Source organism: Rhinatrema bivittatum, chromosome 11 (genome assembly GCF_901001135.1).
Source record: "Rhinatrema bivittatum chromosome 11, aRhiBiv1.1, whole genome shotgun sequence".
NCBI classification, from domain to species: Eukaryota; Metazoa; Chordata; class Amphibia; order Gymnophiona; family Rhinatrematidae; genus Rhinatrema; species Rhinatrema bivittatum.
Genome location: NC_042625.1, coordinates 99,414,169 through 99,434,878, shown reverse-complemented (window position 1 = coordinate 99,434,878; position 20,710 = coordinate 99,414,169). Strand labels below are relative to the sequence as shown.

Sequence of the window (20,710 nt, the reverse complement as noted above, 5' to 3'; positions counted from 1 at the left end):
GAAGGGACTCATGAATCAGTGGAGTCCATGGGCACTTTAATGCCAGGGAACAGGGTGGGGAGGGCCCCAGAGGAGAAGATGTGTTGAAGGGACTCATGAATCAGTGGAGTCCATGGGCACTTTAATGCCATGGGAACAGGGTGGGGAGGACTCCAGAGGAGAAGATGTATTGAAGGGACTCATGAATCAGTGGAGTCCATGGACACTTTAATACCAGGGGACAGGGTGGGGAGGACTCCAGAGGAGATGATGTGTTGAAGGGACGCATGAATCAGTGGCGTCCATGGGCACTTTAATGCCAGGGGACAGGGTGGGGAGGGCCCCAGAGGAGATGATGTGTTGAAGGGACTCATGAATCAGTAGAGTCCATGGGCACTTTAATGCCAGGAGACAGGGTGGGGAGGGCCCCAGAGGAGATGATGTGTTGAAGGGACTCATGAATCAGTAGAGTCCATGGGCACTTTAATGCCAGGAGACAGGATGGGGAGGGCCCCAGAGGAGAAGATGTGTTGAAGGGACTCATGAATCAGTAGAGTCCATGGACACTTTAATGCCAGGGGACAGGGTGGAGTGGGCCCAGCAGGAGATGTGTTGAAGGGACTCATGAATCAGTGGAGTCCATGGGCACTTTAATGCCAGGGGACAGGATGGGGAGGGCCCCAGAGGAGAAGATGTGTTGAAGGGATGCATGAATCAGTGGAGTCCATGGGCACTTTAATGCCAGGGGACAGGGTGGGGAGGGCCCCAGAGGAGATGATGTGTTGAAGGGATGCATGAATCAGTTTGGATCCATTGCCACATTGGTGTCTTTCCCTTGCCAGTGGAACCCAGCATGCCAATGCAGCAGAAACCAGTGGGGGGTAATGTGGGGAGAGTGACTGGGGGATCTGGAACCTAGTGGTACCTCTGCTGAGAGGGGTCAATAACCCCTCTTCCTTGTCTCTCCCATGTCCCGTGCAGCTGAGAGAGCATCTGGCAAAGGGGCAGCGTGTGCTGGCGGGGGACGGCATGTCACAGGTTGTTCGAAGCCTCCTGGAGCTCATACTACAGAAGACCTATTACAGCGGTGACCTGCTCTTCTCTGTGGAGATCCTACGCAATGTCACTGACACATACAAGAGAGCTACGTACATCCCCTCCTTGGATGATGTAAAGGTGAGCGGGGGCCTTCGAGCTTTAAACCCGCTCTGTGACACGAGTCTTTCAGGAGGCTGCTCCATAGGATTCCTGCACCTCCGTATCCTGCCCCAATCCTACCCCCCATGGATTTCCTGGTCCTCTCCTTGCACTCCTGCCCCCAGCTCCTTTAAGCTTTTGTCTTCTCAGACTAATGGTGCTTCTCCCTTCCCTTCTCTCCTACTCCCTTCTCTCTCTGTCCCTCCTTCACTCCTTGCACAGAAGTTCTTTGAGACCATCAGCCTCATGCTAGATGTAGAGAACAAGGACAAGTGGGAGGATGCCCAGCAGGTGAGGGGGAGGCCATTTCTCAGTCATGAAAAGGCGTGGGTTGGGACGTGGGCTGCTCTGAGGCACGGGAAGGAAGGGCATCTGGATGTGTGCGTAGCAGGTGAGGGGGAGGCCATTTCTCAGTCATGAAAAGGCGTGGGTTGGGACGTGGGCTGCTCTGAGGCACGGGAAGGAAGGGCATCTGGATGTGTGCGTGGCAGGTGAGGGGGAGGCCATTTCTCAGTCATGAAAAGGAGTGGGTTGGGACGTGGGCTGCTCTGAGGCACGGGAAGGAAGGGCATCTGGATGTGTGCGTGGCAGGTGAGGGGGAGGCCATTTCTCAGTCATGAAAAGGCGTGGGTTGGGACGTGGGCTGCTCTGAGTCTCGGGAAGGAAAGGCATCTGGATGTGTGCGTGGCAGGTGAGGGGGAGGCCATTTCTCAGTCAAAAAAAGGCGTGGGTTGGGACGTGGGCTGCTCTGAGTCTCGGGAAGGAAGGGCATCTGGATGTGTGCGTGGCAGGTGAGGGGGAGGCTATTTCTCAGTCATGAAAAGGCGTGGGTTGGGACGTGGGCTGCTCTGAGTCTCGGGAAGGAAGGGCATCTGGATGTGTGCGTGGCAGGTGAGGGGGATGCCATTTCCTAGTCATGAAAAGGCGTGGGTTGGGACGTGGGCTGCTCTGAGTCTTGGGAAGGAAGGGCATCTGGATGTGTGCGTGGCAGGTGAGGGGGAGGCCATTTCTTAGTCATGAAAAGGTGTGGGTTGTGACGTGGACTGCTCTGAGTCTCAGGAAGGAAGGGCATCTGGATGTGTGCGTGGCAGGTGAGGGGGAGGCCATTTCTTAGTCATGAAAAGGCGTGGGTTGGGACGTGGGCTGCTCTGAGTCTTGGGAAGGAAGGGCATCTGGATGTGTGCATGGCAGGTGAGGGGGAGGCCATTTCTTAGTCATGAAAAGGTGTGGGTTGTGACGTGGACTGCTCTGAGTCTCAGGAAGGAAGGGCATCTGGATGTGTGCGTGGCAGGTGAGGGGGAGGCCATTTCTTAGTCATGAAAAGGAGTGGGTTGTGACGTGGACTGCTCTGAGTCTCGGGAAGGAAGGGCATCTGGATGTGTGCGTGGCAGGTGAGGGGGAGGCCATTTCTTAGTCATGAAAAGGAGTGGGTTGTGACGTGGACTGCTCTGAGTCTCGGGAAGGAAGGGCATCTGGATGTGTGCGTGGCAGGTGAGGGGGAGGCCATTTCTCAGTCATGAAAAGGAGTGGTTTGGGACGTGGGCAGCTCTGAGTCTCTGGAAGGAAGGGCATCTGGATGTGTGCATGGCAGGTAAAGGGGAGGCCATTTCTCAGTCATGAAAAGGCGTGGGTTGGGACGTGGGCTGCTCTGAGGCACGGGAAGGAAGGGCATCTGGATGTGTGCGTGGCAGGTGAGCTGCTGGGAATATGGATGCATTTTGAGGGCATGGGTGTTGGGCTGCTTTTGGTGGGTATGCATATGTTTTGGGGAGGTGGGCGGATCTGCTGAGGGGAAGTAGGATTGTATGTGTTTTGGGGAGGGTGATTGCGTGTCTGTGTGAGGGGGAGAAGACCAGTGGTGCAATTGCTGTTTTGCCTTGAGAACTTTTGTAGGTTCACAGTTGGAGTGTGAAATGGACACTGCATATCAGAATGTGTCTCCCAAGCAGAGGACACAGTGGATGTTGTGGGTCTGCAGTGCGCCGCTCTGTCACACATTGGCCCATGATGTCATTCCCTGTTCTTTACTCAACCTGCTCAGATCTTCCCAGGCTCGGAGCACCTGATGAAGGTTGTGGAAGATTTCATCCATCTGGTGGGCGATGCCTTAAAGGCCTTTCAGAGCCAGCTAATAGTGACGGAGAATCTCGGTAGGTCTCAGCTCCTCCTGTACTGTGAATAGTTGGGTGTCACTATTCCTGTTTCTCACAAAATGCATCCTAAGATGTTATAGAGGGCACAGCACCTAGCACACAAAGGGTAATGTAATGCACTTTCCAGCGAGACTTCATGCACTTCCTCTGCAGGCCTAGAGCCACCGGGTGTGCAAACCGTGCAATTGAACAGGGCGGCACTCCTGGTGGGGCAGCGTCAGGAGCAGAGAGAGGCCTGTGTTGCCATCGAAGGACCTGAACCCAACATGGTCTGCCAATGCACCTCACTCCTGCCCTGCAGCACCCCCTGCTATTCCAGTACTGAGACCCTCACACAGCTCTGCCAATGCACCTCACTCCTGCCCTGCAGCACCCCCTGCTATTCCAGTACTGAGACCCTCACACACAGCTCTGCCAATGCTCCTCACTCCTGCCCTGCAGCACCCCCTGCTATTCCAGTACTGAGACCCTCACACACAGCTCTGCCAATGCACCTCACTCCTGCCCTGCAGCACCTCCTGCTATTCCAATACTGAGACCCTCACACTCAGCTCTGCCAATGCACCTCACTCCTGCCCTGCAGCACCCCCTGCTATTCCAGTACTGAGACCCACACACACAGCTCTGCCAATGCACCTCACTCCTGCCCTGCAGCACCCCAGCTATTCCAGTATTGAGACCCTCACACACACAGCTCTGCCAATGCACCTCACTCCTGCCCTGCAGCACCTCCTGCTATTCCAGTACTGAGACCCTCACACACAGCTCTGCCAATGCACCTCACTCCTGCCCTGCAGCACCTCCTGCTATTCCAATACTGAGACCCTCACACTCAGCTCTGCCAATGCACCTCACTCCTGCCCTGCAGCACCTCCTGCTATTCCAGTACTGAGACCCTCACACACACAGCTCTGCCAATGCACCTCACTCCTGCCCTGCAGCACCTCCTGCTATTCCAATACTGAGACCCTCACACTCAGCTCTGCCAATGCACCTCACTCCTGCCCTGCAGCACCTCCTGCTATTCCAGTACTGAGACCCTCACACTCAGCTCTGCCAATGCACCTCACTCCTGCCCTGCAGCACCCCCTGCTATTCCAGTACTGAGACCCTCACACACAGCTCTGCCAATGGACCTCACTCCTGCCCTGCAGCACCCCCTGCTATTCCAGTACTGAGACACCACACACACACAAGTCTTGCAATGCACCTCACTCCTGCCCTGCACCATCATCTTTCCTTTTTATTCCAAGAATTAGTGGTTCTTTGATGTAGAAAATGTTGAGATTAGTCCAAATTACCGAATCTATGTTCTGAGACTTCTGTGAAGACTTCTACTCCTTTAAGTTTTGCAGTACAAGCAGGAGTGAAAATTTCCTGCCTAGATAGCGTGTGACTGATGATCATGCCAGACTATGATGGGTTAACTGCAGTAGGGTGCTCTGGATTGCAGCTGAGTACATGTGTGTAGTGAGTGGGCAACGCTAGTGCAATGCATATGAATAGGGAGCTGGAGATGGTGCAGGTCTGTAGCAAGCAGGAGGTGACAGCGGTATTCCTGTGTGTAATGACTGGGAGCTGCTTGTGTGTATGCAGTGTGAGGTGAAGGCAGTGTGTTTGTGTGTAGCGAGCAGGAGGTGACGGCGGTATTCCTGTGTGTAATGACTGGGAGCTGCTTGTGTGTATGCAGTGTGAGGTGAAGGCAATGTGTTTGTGTGTAGCGAGCAGGAGGTGACGGCGGTATTCCTGTGTGTAATGACTGGGAGCTGCTTGTGTGTATGCAGTGTGAGGTGAAGGCAGTGTGTTTGTGTGTAGCGAGCAGGAGGTGACGGCGGTATTCCTGTGTGTAATGACTGGGAACTGCTTGTGTGTATGCAGTGTCAGGTGATAGCAGTGTGTTTGTGTGTAGCGAGCAGGAGGTGACGGCGGTATTCCTGTGTGTAATGACTGGGAACTGCTTGTGTGTATGCAGTGTGAGGTGATAGCAGTGTGTTTGTGTGTAGCGAGCAGGAGGTGACGGCGGTATTCCTGTGTGTAATGACTGGGAACTGCTTGTGTGTATGCAGTGTCAGGTGATAGCAGTGTGTTTGTGTGTAGCGAGCAGGAGGTGACGGCGGTATTCCTGTGTGTAATGACTGGGAGCTGCTTGTGTGTATGCAGTGTGAGGTGATAGCAGTGTGTTTGTGTGTAGCGAGCAGGAGGTGACGGCGGTATTCCTGTGTGTAATGACTGGGAGCTGCTTGTGTGTATGCAGTGTGAGGTGATAGCAGTGTGTTTGTGTGTAGCGAGCAGGAGGTGACGGCGGTATTCCTGTGTGTAATGACTGGGAACTGCTTGTGTGTATGCAGTGTGAGGTGATAGCAGTGTGTTTGTGTGTAGCAAGCAGGAGAAGGCAGCAGTGTGCACTGAGTTTTCTCTCCTTGCAGTTGTCAGCATTCAGCGGGAACCTGTGTCCGCAGTCTCCAGTGACATTAATTTCCCTATGAAGGGTCGCAGAGGAATGAACGACTGGGTGCGCAGTTCGGAGGACAAACTCTTCATCCCCAAGGAGGTGCTCAGCCTCTCCTCCTCGGGTAAGAATCTATTGCTTGTGAGCGATTGACTGGAGTTTGGGGTTAAGTTCCAGGGCTTGGATTAGGGCAGAGTGCCGGCTCTCAGACTAGAAAGACATAAAGAGATGGAGTGCCGGCACCCGCACTAGAAAGAGACACATTCCAGGGCAAAGTGCCAGCCCCCGCACTAGAAAGAGACACATGGCAGGGTATAGTGCCAGCCCCCGCACTAGAGAGAGACACATGGCAGGGCAGAGTGTGAGCCCCCGCACCCAAGAGAGACACATGGCAGGGCAGAGTGCCAGCCCCCGCACTAGAGAGAGTCACATGGCAGGGTATAGTGCCAGTCCCCGCACTAGAGAGAGACACATGGCAGGGCAGAGTGCCAGCCCCCGCACTAGAGAGAGACACATGGCAGGGCAGAGTGTGAGCCCCCGCACCCAAGAGAGACACATGGCAGGGCAGAGTGCCAGCCCCCGCACTAGAGAGAGTCACATGGCAGGGTATAGTGCCAGTCCCCGCACTAGAGAGAGACACATGGCAGGGCAGAGTGCCAGCCCCCGCACTAGAGAGAGACACATGGCAGGGCAGAGTGCCAGCCCCCGCACTAGAGAGAGTCACATGGCAGGGCAGAGTGCCAGCCCCCGCACTAGAGAGAGTCACATGGCAGGGGAGAGTGCCAGCCCATGCACTAGAGAGAGACACATGGCAGGGCAGAGTGCCAGCCCCCGCACTAGAGAGAGACACATGGCAGGGCAGAGTGCCAGCCCCCGCACTAGAGAGTCACATGGCAGGGTATAGTGCCAGTCCCCGCACTAGAGAGAGACACATGGCAGGGCAGAGTGCCAGCCCCCGCACTAGAGAGAGACACTTGGCAGGGCAGAGTGCCAGCCCCCGCACTAGAGAGAGTCACATGGCAGGGTATAGTGCCAGTCCCCGCACTAGAGAGAGACACATGGCAGGGTATAGTACCAGTCCCCGCACTAGAGAGAGTCACATGGCAGGGTATAGTGCCAGCCCCCGCACTAGAGAGAGACACATGGCAGGGCAGAGTGCCAGCCTCCGCACTAGAGAGAGTCACATGGCAGGGTATAGTGCCAGTCCCCGCACTAGAGAGAGACACATGGCAGGGTATAGTACCAGTCCCCGCACTAGAGAGAGACACATGGCAGGGTAGAGTGCCAGCCTCCAGACTGGAGAGACAGGTGTGAGACGGAGTGCGTGTCTCAGGCCAGAGATGCACGTGGCATGATATAGCAAGTCTTGAGGCTGAGGATCTGCTCTGCAGTCACAGTCTCCTCTCTCTGGTTTTCTTCAGCCGTCAGGGCCTGTTCATCTTCCCCTCATCCCTGCCCTCTTCGTTGCTTTGCTTGCTGAGGTCTCCTTTCTGGTGGGATCTCTTTATTGCTCCTTCCCCTTGTGTCAGGGTTTGAGAGATGTTGGTTGTCACTCTGTCTGTGCTTCTCTTTCCAGAAGTAGATGACGTTTCCTACTTTGTGATTGGTGCTGTGCTGTACCGCTCGCTGGGCTTCATCCTTCCCCCTCCCAGGTGAGAAGCTGTAGGTGTCCCATACCTGAGTCTCAGCCTCAGAACCTCCACCTGCAATGTTTTGGATGCCGGAGTCACCACGGATTTCTTTTCAATAGAAGTGTGAGAAGGACTGCGGCCCCCCATGGTAACTAATGTGCCCTGGGATGCACTGGCATTTCATTTTGAAGTCTGAAGATGTGCCTACGGTGTTGACGTTGCACTCACTGTAATGCGGGTATAGAAGTACCTGGGATGCCCGCCAACTTCTGAACTTTCAAAGAAAACTCTGGGGAGTTTGCCTTTGAAAATTTGCTTGTACCCACATGGCCTTCAAAAACTGTCCAAATGGGGCCAGTGGAAAATCAGAAAAAAAAAGTACTTGGCCCCGCAGGATGCAGTAAGCTAATGGCATGCAAATGCCCCTAAGAAAGAAAAAACAAAAAGGAAAAAAAAATGCAATTTTGTCTACTCACCAGCCATTTGCACACCAACTAAACACAACTCTGTGCAAAGACATGAGGACAGGTACCTTGTCCCTCCCACAAAGCCTCTGATTTCCTCCTGAGCTCCCTCCCAGCTCGGCTCTGGATCCTGGGTGAACTCTGGCCTGTTTTCATTTTGGAGCAGAGGGTGAGGGCTTCAGCTGTCACTGGAGTATGGGAGGGAGGGAAGGAGCCAATAATCCAGGCTGGAAATCAAACGCGGCCCCGTCCTGGGTGAGAGAAGGGAGAAGAGATCCAGATGAATGGGAGCTGCCTTATAAGCCTCCGCTGACCCAGGAGGGAAAATCTGGGCGTGAAGAAAAGGTGCATTGAATGTCAGACTGCTCAGACCACGTCTCTGCCTTCCACGCTAATCGCTAATCACCTTTATTACCATGCGATCTGCATGCAGAGAAGCTAATCCTGGCGTGTGGCTTGCAACCCACGTCCTAGCATGGTGTTTGCAGGCTGACCTCCCCATTATGTGCCAGCGTCATGTTAGTGTCATGATAAAAGCACCGCTCTGGTCCGTGCGGTTTATCACATTGGCCCCAGTGTTAGAAATAGCAGAGAATTTATCTGCAGTCTTTGAAGGTGCAGCAGCCTCCTTTCCTTAGCAGAATTGGGAGGAAAGCCTAAGAAAATCAGGCCCTTAGCGTGGGGACAGGGAAGTAATTACAACCCCTGAATGTAGGTCATCTCTTGCTCCAATAATCCAGACAGGTAAAGGTGTCTCAGGCAGCCCACGCATGAGCAGCAGAGCGCAGGCATGTGCACAGTCATGCGTGTGTCCTCTTCCCACAGGACCCCCCTGGCTGTGAGTTCCAAGGTGCTGACGGTCACCGTGAGGCCTCTGACCAAGCCAGCAGAGCCCCTCATCCTTGTAGAGCTCTCGCACATTCTCAACGTAAGTGGATCTTTAACGTAGCAAGTAAGTGACGCGTTTAACACGTGGGGCCATTCATGTGGCACTCGTCTTCTTGTGAGTTTTGTCTCTTTAATGACACTTGTAACGTCCCTTTAATCAGTGGTGAAAGTCACGGATGAATCCTCAGCTGATTACACTTTGAGTGCAGGTTTTGCTTGTGAACATTAGTGCAGTCACAACTCCTGCAGGCTTTTCTGCCCCCCCCCCCCACCCCCAGTGCGGCTTCCAGGGATTGTGGGAGCTGCATCCCTCCTGCTCTGGTGTTTGCATCGCTCCCAGTTTTTCAGCCGCGTGCAGTACTTTTTATTGTAAATAATCTGTGGCACCATAGAAATAACTCCTCCTTTAACCTCCCATTGCCTTGCTGAGATGCAGGCCCTGATTTCCCGGTGCCGGAAAAGCATCCCGAGATCTGTTTTATTTTATAACGAGTTGTATTTGTCGGCTTTAATTATGCAATGGTCTTGCAGCTTGGACCATGGGGTATAGGACATGAAGCCCCCCATCCCCCACTCATTCTCCGCTCTCCGGAATCCGTGTCCGGCTGGGATGGATGCGATTTGAGTTTTTCATGCACCAGTTTCAGGATGAAAATGCAGCATGCAGCAGCGGTGTGTGAGGGAAGGTCGATCCGTTTCCCAGGCCCCCTCTCTCCTCACCTGCGCTTCCTTGCTGCCCCTTGCCCTCTTATTAACGAGCTCTCTTGCTTTTATCCTCACTCCCAGGGCAGCTCAGATCCTCAGTGCGTCACCTGGGATTACTCTAAAACGTGAGTACAGATACAAGCCCGGGGGGGATCCTGCATGAAATTCAGGTTTTGTTACTGAGAAACACCAAATGGGGGGTTCCAGCTGATTCTCCCTCGAGCTGTGACCCCTGGAATGACCCTCATCTGTTATGCATGAGCTTTCTACGTCACAGGGTCCTCCTTCTCCTGTTCACCTTGCACTCAGGCCCTTTTTAGTGCTCAGGACCCCTGGGTCTAGGTTTAGCTGAAGATCCGAGTCGGGTAAAGCAGCAGAATTAGGGAGCAAGCCCTACGGATGAGAGCTGTGGCCGGTGCCCTGGCTGGGCGAGGTGTGCAGGGAGCTGTCCCTCAGGCCCTCCCAGCCGCCGTTCTGTAAGAAGTGATGCATGGAAAAGGTTTCTCAGTCTGTAAGGGAGGTCTTGGAGAGCAGCCGCTGGCTCTGGGGGTGGTTTCTGCAGTCCTAAATACTGAGTCTCCGCTGTAGTAAAGAATCGGTCTCTCTAATCAAGTTGCCAAAGCAACCCCACTATGACTTTTCCCCTTTGTAATGTCACTATTTCATGTTCATTTTCTGTACCTGCACCTAATTATATCAATTGCTGTGACCTTTGCTCTCGGAAAGTGGAGAGAGGGAGCGGGGCTGGCTTGTCCTTTCCCTCTTAACAATGATGTCCACCCTCCCAGACTCGCTGGCAGTGGGTAAGGGAAGGGGTTTATATCTGCTTTGCCGGCTGGGTTCATGACTGGGTGGGTGGCTGTTTGCAGATGAAGCAGGGAGAAGGTGCGCGTGCCAAGGACTTAACACAGGCCTATGGGAAGGGCTTGTAAGAAGGAACTGAGCAGTAAAGCATTAAATGAGTGTAGAAAAGGCTGAGCAGCCGCCTGACACTGGGCCTGTGCCCGTTCTCAGTCTGGAGTCTGTGACTGTGTTCACCCGCGCTGGCGAGGCAGAGAAGCTGAAGGTCAGAAGCTGCGAGGATGGGTTCAGAAGGGAGGGATCCTTGGAAAAATAGTGATTTCTGGATGATAATCCACTGCCTGAAAATGTTCCTCCCTGAATACAACGGAAAGTCCGTGTGGCACGCCACAACCTGTCTTCTTGTAGCCACAGTTAGTGCAGACCTTCCTGAGGTCAGGAGGGAATATTTACCACATGGACTGCATTTTCAACTGTGCGCCTTCTGCATGGAAAACGTTCCTGCACCAAGGAAGGAGTAGAAGTCCAAGAACCCCTGGCAAATCTCAAAGTTAAAATGCATGAATGCATTTTCTTTGAAAATTATTGCAAATTCTACAGATTTTATCTCAGTGTGGACAGTTTGAAAATCTGCCCCAGTGTCACTGAGCGAATGAGGATTCTTCACAGTGTGTGAGGTCAGTGATAGGAAGGAGTGAGACCCTCGCAGTGTGAGGTAAGTGATAGGAGGGAGGAAGGAGTGAGACCCTCACAGTGTGTGAGGTCAGTGATAGGAGGGAGGAAGGAGTGAGACCCTCACAGTGTGAGGTCAGTGATAGGAGGGAGGAAGGAGTGAGACCCTCGCAGTGTGAGGTCAGTGATAGGAGGGAGGAAGGAGTGAGACCCTCGCAGTGTGAGGTCAGTGATAGGAGGGAGGAAGGAGTGAGACCCTCGCAGTGTGAGGTCAGTGATAGGAGGGAGGAAGGAGTGAGACCCTCGCAGTGTGAGGTCAGGGATAGGAGGGAGGAAGGAGTGAGACCCTCGCAGTGTGAGGTCAGGGATAGGAGGGAGGAAGGAGCGAGACCCTCGCAGTGTGAGGTCAGTGATAGGAGGGAGGAAGGAGTGAGACCCTCACAGTGTGTGAGGTCAGTGATAGGAGGGAGGAAGGAGTGAGACCCTCACAGTGTGTGAGGTCAGTGATTGGAGGGAGGAAGGAGTGAGACCCTCGCAGTGTGAGGTCAGGGATAGGAGGGAGGAAGGAGTGAGACCCTCGCAGTGTGAGGTCAGTGATAGGAGGGAGGAAGGAGTGAGACCCTCGCAGTGTGAGGTCAGTGATAGGAGGGAGGAAGGAGTGAGACCCTCACAGTGTGTGAGGTCAGTGATGGAAGGGAGGAAGGAGTGAGACCCTCGCAGTGTGAGGTCAGTGATAGGGGGGAGGAAGGAGTGAGACCCTCACAGTGTGTGAGGTCAGTGATAGGGGGGAGGAAGGAGTGAGACCCTCACAGTGTTAGGTCAGTGATAGGAGGGAGGAAGGAGTGAGACTCTCGCAGTGTGTGGTCAGTGATAGGAGGGAGGAAGGAGTGAGACCCTCACAATGTGCGGTCAGTGATAGGAGGAAGGAAGGAGTGAGACCCTCACAGTGTGAGGTCAGGGATATGAGGGAGGAAGGAGTGAGACCCTCGCAGTGTGAGGTTAGGGATATGAGGGAGGAAGGAGTGAGACCCTCAGTGTGAGGTCAGTGATAGGAGGAAGGAAGGAGTGAGACCCTCAGTGTGAGGTCAGTGATAGAAGGAAGGAAGGAGTGAGACCCTCACAGTGTGAGGTCAGTGATAGAAGGAAGGAAGGAGTGAGGATCCCTTGCAATGTGTGAGGTGAGGGATGGGAGGGAAGGAGGAGTGAGGCTCCATTGCAGTGTGTATGCATCCCTAGGGTTCTGAAAGAACTAAAAAAATGAAATTTCAGACCTATTACAATTAATTTGTAACCTATCATTAAAATCATCCATTGTACCTGAAGACTGGAGGGTGGCCAATGTAACCCCAATATTTAAAAAAGGCTCCAGGGGCGATCCGGGTAACTATAGACCAGTGAGCCTGACTTCAGTGCTGGGAAAAATAGTGGAAACTATTCTCAAGATCAAAATCGTAGAGCATATAGAAAGACATGATTTAATGGGACACAGTCAACATGGATTTACCCAAGGAAAGTCTTGCCTAACAAATCTGCTTCACTTTTTTGAAGGGGTTAATAAACATGTGGATAAAGGTGAACCAGCAGATGTAGTGTATTTGGATTTTCAGAAGGCGTTTGACAAAGTCCCTCATGAGAGGCTTCTAAGAAAACTAAAAAGTCATGGGATAGGTGGCGATGTCCTTTCGTGGATTACAAACTGGTTAAAGACAGGAAACAGAGAGTAGGATTAAATGGGCAATTTTCTCAGAGGAAAAGGGTAAACAGTAGAGTGCCTCAGACTTGGACCGGTGCTTTTCAATATATTTATAAATGATCTGGAAAGGAATATGACAAGTAAGGTAATCAAATTTGCGGATGATACAAAATTATTCAGAGTAGTTAAATCACAAGCAGATTGTGATAAATTGCAGGAGGATCTTGCGAGACTGGAAGATTGGGCTTCCAAATGGCAGATGAAATTTAATGTGGACAAGTGCAAGGTGATGCATATAGGGAAAAATAACCCTTGCTGTAGTTACACGATATTAGGTTCCATATTAGGAGCTACAACCCAGGAAAGAGATCGAGGCATCATAGTGAATTATTAGGAAGGGAATGGTTAATAAAACGGAAAATGTCATAATGCCTCTGTATCGCTCCATGGTGAGACCGCACCTTGAATACTGTGTACAATTCTGGTCACCGCATCTCAAAAAAGATATAATTGCGATGGAGAAGGTACAGAGAAGGGCTACCAAAATGATAAAGGGGATGGAACAGCTCCCCTATGAGGAAAGGCTGAAGAGGTTAGGGCTTTTCAGCTTGGAGAAGAGACAGCTGAGGGGGGATATGATAGAGGTGTTTAAAATCATGAGAGGTCTAGAACGGGTAGATGTGAATCGGTTATTTACTCTTTCGGATATTAGAAAGACTAGGGGGCACTCCATGAAGTTAGCATGTGACATATTTAACACTAATCGGAGAAAATTCTTTTTCACTCAATACACAATTAAGCTCTGGAATTTGTTGCCAGAGGATGTGGTTAGTGCAGTTTTCAGAGGGAGATTATCTGCAATCAGAAGCACCCAGCGACCTGGCACCTACGCAGGCGTCTCAGAATCGCGTCTTGTATGCATGTGTTCCACTGTCCCTGCCCAGGAAGCTTTGTAGAAGCTCCCTCCTTCCTGCAGCCATGCAGGGGGTGTTTTAGCTGTGCCTGGGGAGCTGAAACCTTTCTGTCTCTCTTTTCTTGTTTATTTCTCTGAGCAGGGACGCTGGCTTTGGAAACTGGGGTACCCAGGGCTGCCAGACTCTCCAGTCCCACCCAGCTCACACCAAATGTCTCTGCCACCAGCTCTCTACCTTTGCAGTGCTCGCTCAGCTGCCTAAGGATCTGGTGAGTCCTGAGCTTTGTCAGCTGCAGACCTGCAGGAGAGGAGCTGGGAACAGAAGCAGATAACCTGTGACATTTAATGGGGGCTCAGGAAGGAAATGATCAGGCCACTGCCACCACAGCGCTGTTTCCAGAAGGCACCTTTAATGGTCCGTGTTGTGGGGGTGTGAGCCATCCTGTCACACTGAATGCCGAACCCTCAGGCCGGCTGGGGGAAGTGGATGAATGCACCTGTGTTCATGCACCGAACATGTGACTATGTGTGTGTGCAACGGCTCATATGCACTTAATCCAATGGAAGTGGACCTAGTTTGTCTAAGGGTCCACAGTATACATAGGGACCTTCACTGACACTATTTAATTTATTTGTCCTGGGAATTTCAATGTTTATAACAAAATAACAATCAGTGGAAAAATCACTGTAATAGCAAATAGGAGAAAAATCTGTGAAAAGAAAATCGTTTTTTCTCTGATTCTTTATTTGTTATAAGACTGAAATTCCCATGAAAAGTAAAAAGAAACCTGCAAAGGAAGGTCCCTAATTGTATCCAGGGCTGCACACAGCTATTGACACTTTGCCTCCCCGTGGGTCTGTGTGACCCAGATTCCTGCAGTCATTAATATTCTGCTGGAGTCACGGAAGAATGCCTGCTGGACTAGCAGAGAAGCAAAGCATAGGTCCACCCGGGACCTACCCTCGTGACATGCACATCGCTCCCTCTCAGGCCTCGGTGCTGACCCCTGAGGATCTGTGCAAACATGGCCACAAATAAGGGCAGGACAGAGTAGCATGGAAAGGTCTTCAGCTGTTCGTGTGCATTTGTTTCCTTGTCATGGAGTTGGTCACTCTGAATGGCTGTGGGGGGAGTGCGGGACATTTATGGGCTCTTGGCAGCAGGGTGTGGTCAGTAATGCCTTCCTTTGAATCTTCCTGCAGGTCCTGGACCCCTCAGGGGTGCCATCGGTCCCTCTGATGATCGGCTGTGCAGTCTCCTGCATGGCATTACTCATCCTCTTGGCTGTCTATGCTGCATTTTGGAGGTGGGTGCCCAAGCAAAAGGGATTGGGGAGGAGAAGAGCTCCCCCACTCCCGTGTGTCAGCAGTCCGAGGTCCTGCATGAGGAGGGTCAGCTCCCAGCCAGTACTGGCCCGCTTTGCTGCTGGCATCAGCCAGCCAGCCCTACCTCAGTGCAGCCACTTCGGGAGCGCTGGGAACTTTATTGTTGTTCTGTTTTGGAATTAAGCTTTGGGTTTGGGGTGGATTTTAGTTTTGTCCCTGATCTTAGTGGGAATGGAGGTGGGGATAGTAGGATTTTAATATATTTGGAATCGAATTGTATTTGTTTATATTGTTCCTGTCTTATTGAATTTTGGGTTTAATGCTGGTTCCTTTCCCCTTGGTTTAGGTTTATTAAGTCGGAACGTTCCATCATCCTGCTCAATTTCTGCATTTCTATCCTGGCTTCCAACGTGCTCCTCCTCGTAGGTCAGTCGCAGGCCCTCAGCAAGGTGAGAGCAGCATCGCAGAAAGGCAGGGGGTGTGCACTGGTGCCAGGCAGTCCTGGGGTCTGCACCAGCATCACAGAAAGGCAGGGGGTGTGCACTGGTGCCAGGCAGTCCTGGGGTCTGCACCAGCATCGCAGAAAGGCAGGGGTGTGCACTGGTGCCAGGCAGTCCTGGGGTCTGCACCAGCATCGCAGAGAGCTGGGGGTGTGCCCTGGTGCCAGGCAGTCCTGGGGTCTGCACCAGCATCGCAGAAAGGCAGGGGGTGTGCCCTGGTGCCAGGCAGTCCTGGGGTCTGCACCAGCATCGCAGAGAGCTGGGGGTGTGCCCTGGTGCCAGGCAGTCCTGGGGTCTGCACCAGCATCGCAGAAAGGCAGGGGGTGTGCCCTGGTGCCAGGCAGTCCTGGGGTCTGCACCAGCATCGCAGAGAGCTGGGGGTGTGCCCTGGTGCCAGGCAGTCCTGGGGTCTGCACCAGCATCGCAGAGAGCTGGGGGTTTGTGGCAGTGTTACAGAGAGGGCATGTGTGATGGCATTACACAATGAAGGGTTTGTGTGCCGGTGTTACAGAGAGGTGGGGGTGTGTGCCGGTGTTACAGAGAGGTGGGGGTATGTGCTGGTGTTACAGAGAGGTGGGGGTATGTGCAGGTGTTATAGGGGGATGGAGGTGTGTGCTGGTGTTATAGGGGGGATGGAGGTGTGTGCTGGTGTTACAGAGAGATGGGGGTGTGTGCTGGTGTTATAGGGGGATGGAGGTGTGTGCTGGTGTTATAGGGGGATGGAGGTGTGTGCTGGTGTTACAGAGAGATGGGAGTGTGTGATGGTGTTATAGGGGGATGGAGGTGTGTGATGGTGTTATAGGGGGATGGAGGTGTGTGCTGGTGTTACAGAGAGATGGGGGTGTGTGATGGTGTTATAGGGGGATGGAGGTGTGTGATGGTGTTATAGGGGGATGGAGGTGTGTGCTGGTGTTACAGAGAGATGGGAGTGTGTGATGGTGTTACAGGGGGTTGGGGTTGTGGCGGTGTTATGGGGGATGGGTGTGTTACAGGGGGGATGGGGTGTGACAATGTTACAGGGGGATGGGGGGTGACTGTGTTACAGGGGATGGGGGTGTGCTGGTGTTAAGGGCTTTGGGGTGTGCTGGTGTTAAGGGCTTTGGGGTGTGCTGGTGTTACAGAGAGGTGGGGGTGTGCTGGTTTTAAAGGGCTTTGGGGGTGTGCTGGTGTTACAGGGGGATGGGGTGTGCTGGTATTAGAGAGGTGGGGGTGTGTGCCAGTGTTGCAGGGGGATGGGAGTGTGTCGTGTTACAGGGGGGTGGGGTGTGCTGGTTTTAGAGAGGTGGGCGGGTGTGCCGGTGTTACAGGGGGATGGGGGTAACGGTGTTAAAGGGATATGGGGGTGTGCTGGTGTTAAGGGGTTTGGGGGTGTGCCAGTGTTACAGGGTGATGGGGGTGTGCTGGTGTTAAGGGGTTTGGGGGTGTGCCAGTGTTTACAGGGTGATGGGGGTGTGTTGGTGTTAAGGGGTTGGGGGGTGTGCTGGTGTTAAGGGGTTTGGGGGTGTGCCAGTGTTAAAGGGCTTTGGGGTGTGCTGGTGTTACAGGGGAATGGGGTGTGCTGGTATTAGAGAGGTGGGGGTGTGTGCCAGTGTTGCAGGGGGGTGGGAGTGTGTCGTGTTACAGGGGGGTGGGGTGTGCTGGTATTAGAGAGGTGGGGGGGTGTGTGCCAGTGTTGCAGGGGGGTGGGAGTGTGTCGTGTTACAGGGGGATGGGGTGAGCTGGTATTAGAGAGGTGGGGGGTGTGCTGGTGTTACAGGGGGATGGGGTGTGCTGGTATTAGAGAGGTGGGGGTGTGTGCCAGTGTTGCAGGGGGATGGGGTTGCCGGTGTTACAGAGAGGTGGGGTGTGTGCCGGTGTCATGCAGAGGTGGCAGTGTACCGTGATTTTGCAGAGAAGCAGATGTGCACTGCTGTAATGTGAAGCATCGATCAGTCTGAATGATTCTGATAATAAAACACAAATCACTTGAGATTTTTCGGTGATTTATTAAATGTCACCAGAATTCCTAGGATAATTCACAGCCTGGTGACGTCTGCTCCGATTCTGGCGGTGCTGATGTGCGGGGTCTCTGCTGCAGACCCTCTAATTGATGGCAAATCTTTCTCCTGTTGTACACAGCTGGGCTGGCAGTCACGCCGCTCGCTCGGTGCGGAGTCAGCACATGTCTGGCTGCCTGGGCTTTGGAAGTGAACTGTCAGGTGATGGATGGTGGTGTTAACTTGTTAGCAGCAGGCTGAGCCCCACAGACACAGTCATGGACTCACTCATTTTGATTTGATGTAAAATAGAAACGTGACAGTGGAATAAAAGCAAACTGCCAATCCAGTCTGCCCATCCGCACCTCTGCTCAGCTCTACAACCCCTACCACTCCCTCTGCCATCCCCTGGCTTGTCCCATGCTTTCTTGAATTCTGATATGGTCCCTGTTCCATGCACCCACCAGCCTCTCTGTAAAGAAATATTCCCTTGGATTGCTGTCACCCTCATCCCAGAGTCTCCTTTCTGTTGGAAGAAGCTTGCCTCCTGTGAATGGAAACCTAGAGGCATTCCCAGAGTATTTGGCACCTGGGGCAGATACCTTTTTGGCTCTCCCCCCCTCCCCCAATATCAAATTTTAAAAATTTGTAAACATCGATAAAATATTTCAAAACAGCAGACATATCAAACAACACCCAATAATTAAAACTAATAAGGATTGTAAAAATCTCCTGCTTTCCATATATGTTATCCTAAGATTGTTGTAGACTGGGGACACACACACCCCTCCTTCTCTCTCGTACACAAATACATGCTTGGTGAGAGACAGAGGAAGCATGTGTGTGAGAGAGACACACACTTTCTCTGTACCTCTCTCACACACACTTCCTCTCTGTCTCTCACACGCTAACACAAACATATGCTCCCTCTATCTCACTCTTTTTCTCTCTCTCACACACACACATGCAGACAAAAACTGAACTGGAAACCACAAGCCAGATTCTGTATGCAGTGCAACAATGGAAAAGCAGAAAATCACTATTTCCTAGCATGGGTTATGTGCGTGGGTATTGTGCTCCCCTGCTAGCAGATGGAGACGGAGTCAGGTTTCAAAGCTGGCGTCACCCTAGATAAACCCCCTGCAGTGACTTCAGCCATTCAGTATCTCTCCGTCTCCTAGCAGATGTGGACGTGCTTTCCCTATCGGGACTGCAGTATTCATTAGAAGAGGAAAATTTACCTTTAAATTGGAGAAAGCTTGAGCCTCGCTCTCCTGCGGTGATACCTAAAGGTCCCTCCTCTAGTCGAGAATTCCTCAGGCGATTTCAGAGATCCCTCAGGTGTGCCTTGGTCTAGTAGCCGGTTCCCAGTGTGGACTTTGCTGCGGGTGCAGGAAGAGAGCGCAGCGGTGACGCCCAAAGCCCTCTCCCCCCCACAGCCAGAGACAGTCTCTGCACTCAGCTGGTAAGCACTGAGCCCAGGTAAGTAAAGAAAGAAGACAATTCCTTCTGATTCAGAGACATGGAGGGGCTTCTGTAAGTCCTTCCTCTGGTCTCCTTTCTTGGCGTGCCGTACCGATGACGTTCCCGATCCCGTTGAGGTAAGGGAAAGGGGCTTCTGAGTGGGTTGAGTGGCCCCCCGATGGGCTAGGTCCCACTTCAGGCTCGGTGGGTACACCGCATGGTAGGCCGCGGTGGCGCCATCTTGCGCATGGTTTTGTGCGACTCCATTGCTCTCCATAGAACGTCAGAATGCGCGGTGCGTGCCAGCTCCGCGCACGTGCTGTGCGCCTAACATCATGCATACGCTCACACATACGTGTGCTTCTACTTACGCGCATCGGTACAGGATCTGTGGGCACTCAGTTTCAGGCGCTAACCTGCTGAGCGCAGTTACTGTTTATAATGGCTCTGGCAGCAAAGAAGCACAAGCGACACTCTCTTTGTGCTGCCTGCCACAGTCTCACCTGGAGTCTTATCTATGTGAGGAGGGTTGGACTCCCAAAACCTTTCCAAGCCCAGCAACTCCCATTCAGAGGATGGGTCAGCCACGATCTTATCCGGTAGCACCCCAGATCTGAGTAATCCTGGGGCTGGGTCTACCACGGGAGAGGGAAATTCAGCTGCACCTACCCCAGTTCCTCCTGGGCTAGGCATGGACCCAGCGGCCTTTTCTTGGGTGGAATTTTTTCAAGGCCTTCATACAGGTGCAGTCTGTCTCTCCTGCCCCTGTCCAGACCAAACCCCAGCCGGGAAGGCCTTGCTCTCCCAGCCCTATCAGCATGCCTGGAGTCGTGCCTCGTCTCACCAAGGGTATCCCTGAAAGGGACCCAGTCACCATGGACGACGAAGGGGATGCAGATTCGTTGGAGGTTGGGGAAATCCCTTCAGGCTTGGAGCCATATCGGACCATATTAAGGTTTTTCCATGGAGATGAATTGCTGACCCTGGGAGTTCCTGGCGCGGACCCTATGACGAAACCAAAGAAGAATCCCATCCTGGTGTCTCTACGGAAAGCCTCTTGCTATTTTCTGATGCTGGAAGCCATCCAGGAGTTGATTGACCTGGAATGGGATGTCCCGGAAGCCAGTTTTAAAGGAAGTCAAGCATTGGAAGCTCTGTACCCACTGGAGAATGCCTGTGTTTCCCCAAAATGGACACCCTGGTCTGCGCCGTTTTGAAGCAAACAACTATCCCAGTGGAGGGAGGAGCAGCCTGAAAGGATGCGCATGATAGGTGGCTGGCATCCATCCTTAAACAAGCCTTTGACGCGACAGCAATGATACTGGTGGCTCGCTCGTGCCTGCTCCTCGAGAGAGAGAGGCAGATAACTCAGGGGCGCATTGCAGAGAGGCTATGGAGCCTGCCGCTGCCTTTTTAGTGGATGCAGGCTCTGACCTATTCCGTACCTCGGCCAGAAGAGTGGCCTCAGTGGTGGCAGCCAGAAGACAGCTATGGCTGCGAAATTGGTCATTGGACGTGACCTTTAAGGCAAACCTCACAAAGATGCCCTTTAAGGGATCCCTTCTATTTGGAAGCAAATTGGAAAAGCTGGCCAGTAAATGGGGTGAATCTCCAGTGCCTCAGATACCGGAAGATAAGAGAAAGAGGTTGCAGCGCCCCTCGCCTATGAGAGGTTGGGCCAGAGGCTCCCAGTGCTTTGGGCCCTACAGGAACATGACATTTCAGACATCTCAGCCCTCGGGAAGGTCTCAGTCCTTTCGGAGTCAACAACCAAAAAGAGGGGCTGATTCGGGTTCAGATTCGGCCCGAACTTCCCAATGATGTTTTGCCAACCCATTCATGGGACGAGGAGAAAGGGGGTCGACTATCCCTCTTCTACCAGTGGTAGTTCAAGATCAC

At 52.8% G+C, this 20,710-nt stretch overlaps 1 protein-coding gene across 9 annotated transcripts in view; it reads left to right on the top strand.

Moving 5' to 3' along the window:
• The window catches only part of ADGRB2 (adhesion G protein-coupled receptor B2), a 158,990-nt gene that overhangs the window by 102,866 nt on the left and 35,414 nt on the right, over positions 1 to 20,710 (top strand). For 8 of the 9 annotated variants that reach the window (XM_029619053.1, XM_029619058.1, XM_029619055.1 and 5 more), the window contains 10 exons: positions 961 to 1,155; positions 1,399 to 1,467; positions 3,218 to 3,326; positions 5,756 to 5,902; positions 7,355 to 7,430; positions 8,699 to 8,801; positions 9,548 to 9,591; positions 13,688 to 13,814; positions 14,749 to 14,852; positions 15,218 to 15,320. In XM_029619053.1, coding sequence (XP_029474913.1) covers positions 961 to 1,155; positions 1,399 to 1,467; positions 3,218 to 3,326; positions 5,756 to 5,902; positions 7,355 to 7,430; positions 8,699 to 8,801; positions 9,548 to 9,591; positions 13,688 to 13,814; positions 14,749 to 14,852; positions 15,218 to 15,320 — 1,077 coding nt within the window. The remainder of the gene's footprint in view (positions 1 to 960; positions 1,156 to 1,398; positions 1,468 to 3,217; positions 3,327 to 5,755; positions 5,903 to 7,354; positions 7,431 to 8,698; positions 8,802 to 9,547; positions 9,592 to 13,687; positions 13,815 to 14,748; positions 14,853 to 15,217; positions 15,321 to 20,710) is intronic. The other variant, XM_029619052.1, reaches the window with a different exon arrangement.